Here is a 13,084-nt window from a genome sequence, read left to right on the forward strand (position 1 = left end):
AAAATGGGCTAAAAGTGGCATTTTCCCGAAGTCTGGCCGAGGCTCGGCCTTCTGGTGCTGAACCGAGAGAGAGAGGGGGGGCAGAACCGAGAGGGAAGAAGGAAGAGGGAAGGAACCGAGAGGGGGAAGGAGAGAACAGAGGGCGCGAGACAGAGACAGAGCGAGAAGAAGGGAACAGAGGGCGCGAAACAGAGGGGCGGAGTAGCGAACAGAGACCGAGAGGAGCAGAGCGTGAAGCGACAGAGGCAGAGGCTCGGTCTCTGGTCTCTTAGCCACCAGAGGCTCGGTCTCTGGTCTCTTAGCCACCAGAGGCTCGGTCTCGCGTGCTTAGCCACCAGAGGCTCGGTCTCGCGTGCTTAGCCACCAGAGGCTCGGTCTCTGGTCTAAGAAGCCTCTCACTCCGGTTTCGGTTCCTAAAGCCTATTTTTCTCGTTTTCGCCCCGTTTCAAGCCGTTTTTGACCCGGTTAAGGGCCGGAATGACCCGAATGATTCCAAAAAGTTACGGGAAACTTTTGAGAGAGATTTGGGAGAGATTTCTCACACTTGGAGAGATTTGGGAGAGATTTGACATTCTTGGAGAGATTCCTCATACAAAGAGATATTTGAGAGAGGTTTCACATACTTGGAGAGATTTGGGAGAGATTTGACATTCTTGGAGAGATTTCTCATACAGAGAGATATTTGAGAGAGATTTCACATACTTGGAGAGATTTGGGAGAGATTTGACATTCTTGGAGAGATTTCTCATATAGAGAGATATTTGAGAGAGATTTCACATACTTGGAGAGATTTGGGAGAGATTTGACATAGAGAGTGATAGAGTGAAAACGATTGAGAGAGGATCCATGTGTGACAATTGTGAGTGTCCGGTATCGCAATGCATGGTTCGTAAACCCTGTTAAGCCTTGTTTAAGGATCTTACACACTCCCGATGAGTATGCATCATTGCTTTATCAGTTTGGCTTGCCACTTACCGCAACTTTTAGGTTAAAGAGATCTAGTTGTACGTACTTTTCGATTTATGTTTTCTTATCAGAATAGCGAGTTGTTTAGTAAATATTGAACGTAAGTCCAAGTACACAAGGGTTAGTTGAGCTGACCGGTTTGACTTGTTGACTTTATTTGACTTTGAATTTGACAGTTGTCACAAGAGCGTTGAAGAAGACATACATGATCAGGATAGTTAGAGTCTCGAAAACCTGAGGGTTGTTGCATGTAAACTGTTTCCTGAAGGTGGCCGTGCAAGAAAGCATTTTTGACATCTAACTGACGAATGGGCCAGTTTTGAGAAACTGCAAGAGAAAGTACTGTACGGATGGTGGCCGGTTTAACAACCGGGCTAAAGGTCTGATCACAATCAATGCCAGGGCGCTGGCTTTTCCATTAGCAACAAGTCGGGCTTTGTACCTGGATAAGGAGCCATCTGCATGAAATTTCTTTCGAAATAGCCAAATATAATTAATAACATTAGCATGAGACGGTCTCGGGACTAAGGTCCAAGTTCCATTTGAAATAAGTGCTTTATATTCCTCTGTCATGGCATTATGCCAGTTGGGGTCCGAGAAAGCCTGAGAATATGATTTGGGAAGAGGTGAAATAGAATCCACATGAAGGTTTAATTTGTTAACCTTCTTGACAATACCACGAGATGACTGAGTGGCCATTGGATGACACGAGGTGGTCGGGTGGGGGGGCATGGGTTGTGGAGGTGTGTCAGCGATAGGAGGGGACGCAGAAGAGGGCATCTCGGGTGGTGTGGTCGGTCTTGGTTCGGATGTGGATGGGGAAACCTGAGTATTTGGCTGTGTGCGAGAGTGGAGGCAGCGGTAGGATATAACATTAGGAGCATCATCAATAATGTGATCAAGGAACTTGTAGGAAGGAGGCTGGTCCGGAGTCATGGAACCAAATGGGAAAGATGTCTCGTCAAAGGTTACATGACGAGACATGATGATTTTATTGGTAGCGAGGTTTAAGCATCGGTACCCACGGTGTTGTGTCGGGTATCCCAAAAAGACACATGGTGTGGTGCGAGGGGATAGTTTATGAGGAGTGACTATATGGGGGAAACAGAGGCATCCAAAAACTCGTAAATGATCATACTTGGGTATTTGGTTAAATAGTTTCTGAAATGGGGAAATGTTGTGGAGAGTGGTGGAGGGTAGAATATTTATAATGTGAACTGCCATGTGTAATGCTTCAACCCAATATTTTGGTGGAACATGAGCATGAAAAAGAAGGGTGCGTATGACATTATTGATGGTGTGTAGCATGCGTTCTGATTTGCCATTCTGTTGGGATGTATGAGGACATGAAAAACGAAGCTGAATACCGTGAGAATCGCAGAAGGTGTGAAAATTAGTGTTATTGTATTCACCGCCATTATTGGTTTGAAAAGCTTGGATTTTAACACGGAACTGGGTTAAAACATATTGATAAAAGTGTTGAAATTTTCCATTCACATCAGACTTTTTACGCAAAGGATACACCCACAAAAAATGAGAGAAGCTATCTAAGAAAATAACATAATATTTGATTCCACTCAAACTAGTAATCGGGGATGTCCAAACATCAGAATGAATAATTTGGAAAGGAAATTCAGCAACAAATTGAGACATTTAAAATGGTAATCTAACATGTTTTCCTAACTGACACGAGTGACATAAACTATTTTTGGTTTTGTTGACACAAGGAATTAAAGAACGAGAAACTAATTGCTGAAACACATGATGACTAGGATGACCGAGTCTTTGATGCCAAAGCTGTGGTCCAAAAGAGAGGAGAGCTTGAGCAGAAGGCTTCGTGACCGGATAGAGATCGCCGGTACTGTCACATCGTAGGAGGGTGCGTTTGGTCTGAAAATCATGAACAGAAAAACCAAACTCATCAAATTCAATAGAACATTTGTTGTCACGGGCAAGACGACGAACAAACACAAGATTTTTAATGATATCGGGAGTTATTAACACACTATTTAAATGTAAAGGACGGAAAGAGTATGACATAGGAAGAAAAGAGTCACTCGTGGCTTTTACCGGGATGCGGGACCCATTACCAACATAGACAGAGGAAGTAGGCAAATTATTTTTAACAGTACTTAGGATACCTTGGTTCGTGTGTAGATGAGCGGTGGCGCCAGTGTCCATATACCAATTGGCGTGGGTGGGGTCATTCAAAGTCATAGTGTTAAAGCTTTGAGGAAGAGTCGTGGCCTGATCCGAAGGGGCTTGTTGTGTCGAGTGGAAGGCTTGGTGAGCAGGTGGAGCGGGCCAGAATGGCTGTTGGCGATTTAGGCCAGGAGAAAAAGAGGAGCGTTGGTGGGCTTGAGATCCTTGCGGTGTGGGCAACAACCCATTTGAGCCATACGGTGGTCCGTTAACCACAAATTGGTGAGATGAGATATTATTTGGACCAAGAGAGCATGGCATTGGACCCCAGGGGGTATGTATAATTAATTGTTGACCATTTAAATGTTGACCAAAACCACTTGAAAAACTTTGTTTATGTCCGGTACGTCCACCCCCACGTTGAAACCTACCTCCTCTATTAAATCTTCCACCGGTCCTACCACCACCACGTGATTGATTAGAAAATTTTTTTCTATAATTTTGAGATTGATTAACATTCCCAGTGGCTTGAACCGAAATAGCAGTTGGAGAAGAGGGATGATCGGTGTGTGTGACAGAAACGGGCTTGGATGCATTGACCTTCATGAGTTTTTCTTCAATGGTAAGGGTGGAACCGACCTCCGCAAAAGTTGGAAATGACTTGCTGTTGCGGATTAGAAGGGAGAGATTGTCATATTTAGTAGGTAAACCATTGAGTGTGTGTATGATCAGATTCCGATCAGTAAGTTTGGCTCCTAGATTCTCAAGCATATCCACCAGTTTAGACACACGGTTGAGATACTCAAGCATGGAGGAGTCCCCCATTGATAAGTTCCTGATTTCAGTGTCTAGCTCCATGAGTCGGTGGTCTTTGTTATCGTAAAAAAGATTTTCAAGGGTGATCCATACGTCATATGCTGTGGTATTTTTCTTTATAATGGAATTGAGTAAGGGTTGTGCAAAAGTACCGTAAATCCAAGCTTTCACAATAGCATCAATTTCCTCCCAATCGGCTGGTGGATCTATGGCAGCAGCTTTGTCTTTAGGTTGGTCGGCTGGGGTGGATGTCGATTTAGTGGTGGGTTTGGGAAGTAGATGATGGTAAACACCAAATCCCTTGCAATGATTCTGGAAGAGTTCACGCCATGAGTCATAGTTCTGATGTTCTTGATCAAGGATAAGTGGAACGTGGGTCTTGATGTTTGTGATGCCATATGGTTTCTCAAACTTAGAAGAAGACATGATAGAGCAGCGATCGACAAAAGAGTATCAGGTACGATTAAATAGGAGAACGAGCTGGAAGAAAATAGTGGCGGCAAAGAGAAGGGTGTTGCACAAGAGAGATAGGATCAAAATTAGGGTTGTACACGATGGTCTTTGATACCATGTAACTGTGTATATTTTCCCATTCCTCGGCTCATTCTCATTAATCAATATATATACAAGATAAATACATTATGGGTTATAATACTAATATTTTGGGCCTAAATACAAACAATAATAATATAGCTAACATCAAATTCATGTGGTATCTCGTGGGATTAAATTCAATCACTATCATATTAAGCTTCAGAAAGTTATTGTTGTTTGTGCAATTCTAATTTAGAATTACCTAATGGAATTTATAATTATTCCTCTATTAGGGAAGAAAATTGTGTTTTGTAGGTTATTAAGTTTAACTATGGTGTGGTTGGCCTCTTAATAAATACAGAAAATAATAAACAGAAGTTACAAAACAATAAATGGAAGTGAAAATGGTCATTTCACATAAATCCTATCCTAATAAATAAGTAGAATAATGCCACGTGTCATTCTCCCAGCCCCCCAAAAGACAGTTTTCCCGCTTCTTTTTTTCAACTCTAATTACGTAAATGCCATTCAGTTAAAATGGGGACAATAAATCTGAAAAAAAAACTAATATCAAAAAATGCAATCAAATAATTAAAATGAATAAAAGATTTGCAAATAATATGAAAATATCGGTTATTCAAGTTTCAAATTTCAAATACCCCATTTAATATGGAAGTTTGTTTATTGTGATTGGAAATTAAATAATTTCCAGTGATTAAATCCCAAAAAATCTGCCCCAAATTATGAAATACCGAAATATATATATAAGTACATACCATCTATACGTTTCTTTCGTTTTCAGTATTCTGCTTCAGAGAATTCTTCAATCCTTCCTGTCGGTACCAGGTTTACTGCATAATCATCCTCCGCCCTCTTAATCCTGCAACACTTCCATAAACACATATCAGGTTAGTCTTTTCAAAATAATTTGTAGTATTTATTTAGCATTATGTTAATATCGTTTTATTATTGTTAGAATAAAGAACCAGAAATCAAGATTACCAAAGTTTCTATGCTCTTCGTGATCTGATTTTTCAGTATTTGTCATGTTTTCAGAATATGACCGATCTTCTTCTTCTTCTTCATGTTTTCCTTATTCTTCTTCCTCATCTTCTTCTTCTACCTGTTCAGTTAAAAACACCATTTACCAAAATACGATTTAGCAATGTCTGATTTATTATTACAATTATACACCAATCAAGAAGCAAAAATTGTTAAAATGTTTAATAGTAATAAAAAATGTATACAAGTTAGATGAGGCAAAAAAAGATAGTTATTTACTGTAGCTATCAAAAAGTCGGATGTATAAAAACATTGGTGTTTTCATTCTTATTTACTGTAGCTATCAAGCATCAGACATTGCTATCAAAAATCGAAAAGTTTTTTTAATAACAATGTTTGTTTTCATTGTTATTTAATGTAGCTAGCAATGTTATCATAGAATGTTTTTTTGTCTATCCCATAATAAAAAAAAATCTACAAGTTAGATGAGCCAAAAAAAGAAAGTTATTTACTGTAGCTATCAAAGTTGTTATTAAAGTCCTTTATCTCAAAGTGTGTGGACATTTTCTTTAATCTATTTTAAACACCATTTATCAAAACACCTCTAAGTTAAATTAAAAAAACAACAATCTACTTTTAACTTATTTTTTATATTAGCATTCTATTTAAATTTTCCGTGTTACAACATTATACTTTGTAACAAAAAGGTTTCTTCTTCTTCAGAGCATCAGTTTTATGTATTTACTATGTTTTAACATAAGGGATTTATTAAATCAAGTTGCTAATTGGTTCGTATGTGTCCATTGAAATTTTTTAGTCTAGAAAGTATTTTGACAGTATTTGTTTGCTACATATTATTAATGATGCGATATTAACATTTCTAGAAACAATCCTTGTATGACTGTGAGATTATAGAAATCAACCCTTTGATACAAGAAATATCAATGTATGTTTGTTAATGGTTTGTTTCGTTCCTACTGTCATGTTCTCTAACTTTTGAGGCTAGACACCTCTTAATAAACTTATCAAAAGGAGGGGAAATTCGTAAATTTGTATGTTCTTTAAGAATGAATCATATGCAATATCCTATTATGAAACCTTTATTGAATAATTTCATTGATGATACAATAAATTCATTGTCATATAATTAATGCTTCGATTTTAATTTTTATAAGGTTATTTTGGTTTCTTAATTTTTTACTTCAATGTATCTTTATTTTAAGGACCAGTTTCTGTAACTTTCTGTTATATTATAAACATGTATTTTAACAGGAAATACCATTTTGATCTTTTTGTAAACTTTTATAATCAACAAAATATTAAATGAGACCATTAATTGTATACAATTATTTTTGTATATAAAATTCTAATTGGTCTAACTATTAAATTACTAATTGGACTCTTTGTTGTCGGTTATAGCAATGTACTTTAAAATTGAATAATTTTTTGATGGCGTGGCTGTGTTTGTTTGGAAATGACATTTAATACATAAATCGATAAAAAAATTAAGTTTTAACAACCAAAGTGATAATATGAGTTTTAGTATAATTTCAAATACTATGTCAAAAGACTCTAGGATGAACCTGACAAAAATAATATCCATTGAAATCAAGTTTTATAGCAATTTTATACTTAGCTTAAGTAATCTTATATTATAGCTATATATTGCATCTTTATCAAAATCAATTAAATTTGTCAGAACTCTTATTATGGTTTTGTGAAATTTTTGTCACTTCCACAAATTTGATTGTATATCAGTTTTATAAGCGAATTTGACTTTTTTGCCACTACTAATTCATGATATGACATATTTATGCCATATTACATTTCAAATTTCAGAATTTTATTTTTCTGTTCAGATTTCAAATTTATGCCATATAATACATTTCTTATTTTCAACAGTTTTAAAACACTGCTATAAATAAATGCAAATTCTGATAAATGCATTCAAAGTTATAAAAGGACATGCAATAGAGATTTACTTATTTCACGGGATAATATCATTCTTATGATTTCATTTAAAAATTAAATTCAGAATACCATTTAAAGGATCCATCATTCTCACCCGATTTTATTCCCCTTTGCCATCCATTGTTTCACGTTTCTAAAGTTCATATAATCAACCTCCTGCAACACATAGCAAATCATCTAAGCATTTCGAATTTATCATTATTCTTTATTTCTTTCCCCGTTATTTGCTTTTGTTATGTATTAACTGCAACTTACAGCTAACAACAATGGTCTCTATTTCATTTTTATGATATTATGTATTTCTTTTTTACTGCATATAACAAAGAATATCTACGTACTCTACTTTTTCTTCTTATTTTTTTTTCTCAATTTCGTTTTTCTGATATTTATGTGTTGAGGATAACTTAATTTGGACAAGGAACCAGTTGACCTGGGAATGATTCCATTAAAAACATTTAGGCTAAGATCAAGGTAACTTAACAAAGTCATGGAACCAATGAACGTGGGAATGGTAAACAACCTCTATGAACATTCTCTTTGAACCAATTACTATCAACAAAAACCCTTATTTGACAACAAAAATGAAAAAATTAGCAATGTAAGTCATAATATCAACAAGTAACATACCTGTATACTTTATGTGTTTACGAATATACGCATGATCGAGTAATCTTCGACATACAATGAAACGGATGCCAAGAGGAAAAACTAGGGTTTTCAATTAGACAGATATTTCCAATTCTCGAATTAGGATAAACGAAATGGATAGTATGAATTTGATAGAGAAAATAGATTAGGTAAGGAATCGGGTTGGCTTGCAAACAACAATGAAAACAATTAAATCAAACGACGGCTCTGATTATTGGATTTCGCATCTCCGGCTTCAAGGTCTCTCTGTCCGTCGCCTTCAATCTGCTCATCTTCGGTAACATTTAAGTAGGTGCACATAAATAAACAAGAAACCAAAAGCAATGAGACCCATTTAGGCAGCCAAACCTCCGAAGAAGTACAGGATTGGTGACGTTGGATTAGATTAGAACGTGAAAAGTTAGATTTGGTAACGGTGGATGAGTATTAGGAAGTGGTTTCATTTCAAACAGTTTAATTACGATCCAATCTGATTTTTTCTTTTCATTTTTTATTATTAATGTATAATTTAATATTTCATACTTTTTTTAATCATTATATTGGAATTATGTTACCTTCCTAAAATATAATCTTATGTTTAAAGGAATATAAAAGGCATTTTAATTTTTTATATATCTTTTACATAATTGTTAATTACAACATTTATATTACATAATAACATAACATGCTAATATATTTATTTTTAAATATCACTACGTTAAATTATTTTCATTTTAAACTTTTAAACATAAGTTATGCATACCTAAACATATCCAAATTTAATATTTAATATGTATACTTTTTAATTATAATATATTATTTGTATAAAAAAATATGAAAATATGTGAAACTAATAGGCCATTTATAAAGTTTTATAAAAATATTGCAATTACATATTAAATATTACCAAATTGTAGGTTTATATGTTAGTATTTGTAATTTGTAATTTACTCATAATTTGTCAATATGTAACAAAAAATGGCATTCTACCCATTTGTTCAATATATAAATATTATATATGAATTACTTATTGTTATCTGTAGGCACACAATACATTCAATTTCTTCTAACAAAACTAGAAAATTAAATAATTTTTACTTAGATAATACAAAAAATATTAATTTGGATACTACATCAACACATCTATATTTTTTACGTTTATTTCTTCAATTTTATTATAAAAACATATTTTTTACCTAATTATACATTTATATCCTATCTTATTATCGTTTATCGAATTTGTCCATGATCTGTTTGATGCAAATTTATATTCACCTGATTTGTTAAATGGTCTCAAAGTATCCAGTCTACCAAATCATAAGTTAGTTTTAGATATTGGTGTTTCACTAATGTTACTGGGAAATATTAATCTGAAAAACAGTTTTTAATTACGTATTGTATTTTTTTTTATGTTAGTTTCATTACACACATGGATAAGGCATCATCTGCATACATTCAACGAGAATCATAGACCAAAAATCAGGGTTTCAAAAATATTCAATATTACAATTCATAAGTTTTCTAAATTAATGAAATATTATTTTATTACATAATTAAATTTTAAATTTTATTTAAAATTAACACCCGTGGGTTCCACGAGTTTTAACCTAGTTTTACAATATGTTTGAGTTTGAAACTACTACTAATTTTTAAAAAAATTACGACTGAAACTGCCAAAATTATATCATCATGACATTTATATACAAATTTTTTGGTAAAGTGTTGATAGTGATATACTTAAAAGATCCACCCAAGTCGACATCAACAAACAACTTAAATATCATATAGTGGAAAATTTTAGGTTTCACCATTTTTTTGCTTCTTATTTACACGCGGAAATCACTATAAAATAATAAAATTAAGTTCACTCGTACTTTTCTATTGCACCCCTTTTCAGCTTTTAACTTTTTTATATTTGTATGTATTCAATTATATTTGTATGTATTCAATTATATGATTACTAAATTCAACCAAATGATCAAACTCTTTATATATATATATATATATATATATATATATATATATATATATATATATATATATATATATATATATATATATATATATATATATAATTTTTTCCAATATGTTTACGTACGCCATCATGTATAAATGCAGTACAGTCGAGTTCCACCTAAACACGATAACTGAAGTCACTGGTGCCTTCTAGATTTCTCGTGCAATGCTGGCCCACCAAATATAATTTATAAAAAAGTATTGGAAAATTAAATTAAAATAGAAAAATACTCAAACAGCAGTAGATTTTGCATAAAAAGTAAAAACACCACCATATAATATTATTATTTATAAATAATATCAGCATCAACTACCAAATGTCACAGACCCTCACCAACGTTCTGCAAACAATGAGCTGCTTCTTTTTCTACTATATTTACATAACTTAATGCAGAAAATGCTTCGATTTAAAAAAAAAAAAAAGTTTAAATGCAATGACATTAACACTAACACTAACATTTTTATTAAGACCCACAAGATGTTTGGCTACCCTCTCTGGTCCTCCTGCACAGCCATCCGTTCAGACACTTCTGAAAGAGAGTTAAGATTGCAGTTAATCAACGCCTTCACAAAGTAACACGTGTCATCCTTTGTGTTTCCATCAGGAATATCCACCACAAATGACTCGATCACTAATGTTCCTGATCTTCCTTCTATTATCTCTGGATGAACAGTCAGAATTGAGGAATAATTCTGCAAAAGTTTCAGAAAAAAAGTGAATATTTGGATAACATAAAAAATGGAGATTTAGAGATTGAGGATTTGAATTTAATCATATACCTTTAGTCTGTGGTCACCACCAACGATTTTGATGCCAAGGATGTGTTCGTTATCATCAAGAAGTTCTAACCTTTCAGTACTGGTGGTGGCAGGAAGCCCTGATTTGACATTCACCTGTCGAACACTGCCTATGTTAAGATCCCCATGCATAGTACACCTGCTCACAAATGGTTTGTACTTTTGAGGTTGATCGAATCTCCTAACTAATGACCAAACCTGAAAAAGAAAATTGAATCAAACTGTTAAAGAACAGAGGTTGATACTTGATTAATTGAAATCGAAGCAAATGAAATGTTTCAGATCTTTGTGTTAAGCGATATGAAGCTGTGTAAATCATGAAAACAGGTAGTAGAAATGTTGATTTCTTTTTTGAACACTGATTTTGAGATCAGAAGTATACATATCAGTATATCGCTGTTGATGCAGTAGGAAACTTGTAGGATTAACCACAGAAGCTGTTAAAATCATATGGTGATTTATTAGTAATAAAATTCATGTCAATTTCTCATTCTTAGGGTACTTAAAAGTGGAAAGTCTAGTATAAGCTCTGATCCACTATGGAGCTGATTGAATTCAACAAAAAATGAACACCAAACATAAACATGTCAGATTGAATCGAAACAGAAAGTAATAAGAATAGGGAGGAGAAAGGGCGAGAGATTACGATATCAACAGGAGCTCTGATGTGTTTAACGACAACAGAAATGCACTGTTCATCGTTAGGGTTATGCCTGTGGTGTCTTCGTATGTAGTAAGCTGCTTCCATTGTTGATTAATCTATCTTTCTGTTGATTTCAGTTCTTGAATTGAAAGCAGAATTCGAATAATTAGAAAAGACTTTTATATGATATGATCGAGAATCAGGACAACTTGTAGTGTTTTTTTCCACTTTGCTTTTAAAGAACAAAGATAGGAAATTTGTGAACGGAGATAAGCTATAAGCTATTGCCTATGACCCACACTCGAACAAATAGCCAACAAAGAAACCCGACCCGAACTGATTTCATCGGGTCATCAAATGGATGGTATTAACTTTAGGCAAAAAGACTTTCGATATTTGTCAAGAATGTACGGTTTTATCCCTAAGTCTGTTTTTATAGGGATTATGATTCAAATAGACATATTTTGGGATGTTTTCCAAAATATATATATTTATAATAATGTTCTTTAGATATGGATTTCGCAGACCTACCTCCAAGAGCTCTGCAGAATGAACTTATGCTATGATGAATCGTTATGGCATAAAGGAAAAAAGCTAAAGCATAGTTTCGTGGAGCTTCTTTTGAGTAATGAACGGTGAAAAAAAGTTCCGTTGAGTTCCTTCCAAGGATTCGATCCGTCAATTTTACTCATATTCCTCTCCTTAATTAACCATATGACCATTCTACGGAGGGTATCTTAATTCTAAAGAGACCATGGAGGCACCTAGGGGTGAGCATTTGGATCGGACTGGACCAAACCAGACCGGACTGGTTTTAGAGAATATTGTTGATCGTAGACCTGACCGGTTATGACTTACCGGGTCCAGGTCCATGTCCGGGTTTTCTAGTTCTTGGACCTGTTTGGACCGGTACAACTTTATATGCATACGGTACAACTTTTTAAACTGTATTTTTGGGTTTGATACAACTTGTTAAAACAAATATATTGTTGGTTTGATACGTTACAACTCGTTAAAATGAATATTTTTTTGGGTTTGATACGGTACAACTTGTAAAAATGAATATATTTTTGTTTATTGTGTCATTTGAACCGGTCAAACTTTGATTATTTATAGTTTATACCATTTATTTGAAGAATTGTAACTCATTAAATATAACACCAAAAACAACAAAACTATAGTCTTAAATCATATACAAATTTTAAATTACATGTTGAAAAAAAAACACATGTCAATCCGAGTTAAAACGAATGAGATATATTTGTATAAAGAATTTCACAGAATACAAAAATTTTAATATCTTGTTGAAAACTTGAAATATTTCAGTTTTGATATTTCATCTTTGAAGGATTATACCTCATTGAATATAATAATAAAAACAACAATATTATAGCCTAAAATCATCTACAAACTCTAAATTATATATTGGAAAAAATCTCATGTCAATCCGACTTAAAACAAATAAAATATATTTGTTTAAAATATTTCACAGAATACAAAATATTAAAATTCAAGCTGAAAAGCTAAAATATTTAAGTTTTGATATCTAATCTTTGAAGTATTATAACT

At 33.8% G+C, this 13,084-nt stretch overlaps 1 protein-coding gene across 1 annotated transcript; it reads right to left on the reverse strand.

Annotated features, from left to right (window-relative positions):
* Window positions 1–10,320: 10,320 nt before the first annotated feature.
* PYL7 (PYR1-like 7) lies at window positions 10,321–11,749 on the reverse strand. Its single transcript, XM_078986650.1, has 3 exons — window positions 11,519–11,749; window positions 10,855–11,070; window positions 10,321–10,767 (listed from the first exon to the last, which is right to left on the reverse strand). Exons 1-3 carry the CDS (start codon window positions 11,618–11,620, stop codon window positions 10,561–10,563), a joined length of 525 nt encoding a protein of 174 aa, XP_078842776.1. The 5' UTR covers window positions 11,621–11,749; the 3' UTR covers window positions 10,321–10,560.
* Between the last annotated feature and the right edge of the window lie 1,335 nt (window positions 11,750–13,084).

The sequence above is a fragment of the Lactuca saligna genome, chromosome 3 (genome assembly GCF_052625555.1).
Source record: "Lactuca saligna cultivar CGN05327 chromosome 3, ASM5262555v1, whole genome shotgun sequence".
Lineage (NCBI taxonomy): Eukaryota > Viridiplantae > Streptophyta > Magnoliopsida > Asterales > Asteraceae > Lactuca > Lactuca saligna.

Coding starts and splice junctions, on each gene's coding strand:
- PYL7 (XM_078986650.1), bottom strand. CDS start 11,620: ATGGAAGCAGCTTACTACATACGAAGACACCACAGGCATAACCCTAAC. Junction 11,071..11,518: donor TCAGAGCTCCTGTTGATATC/GTAATCTCTCGC, acceptor TTTCTTTTTCAG/GTTTGGTCATTAGTTAGGAG. Junction 10,768..10,854: donor GTGGTGACCACAGACTAAAG/GTATATGATTAA, acceptor AAACTTTTGCAG/AATTATTCCTCAATTCTGAC.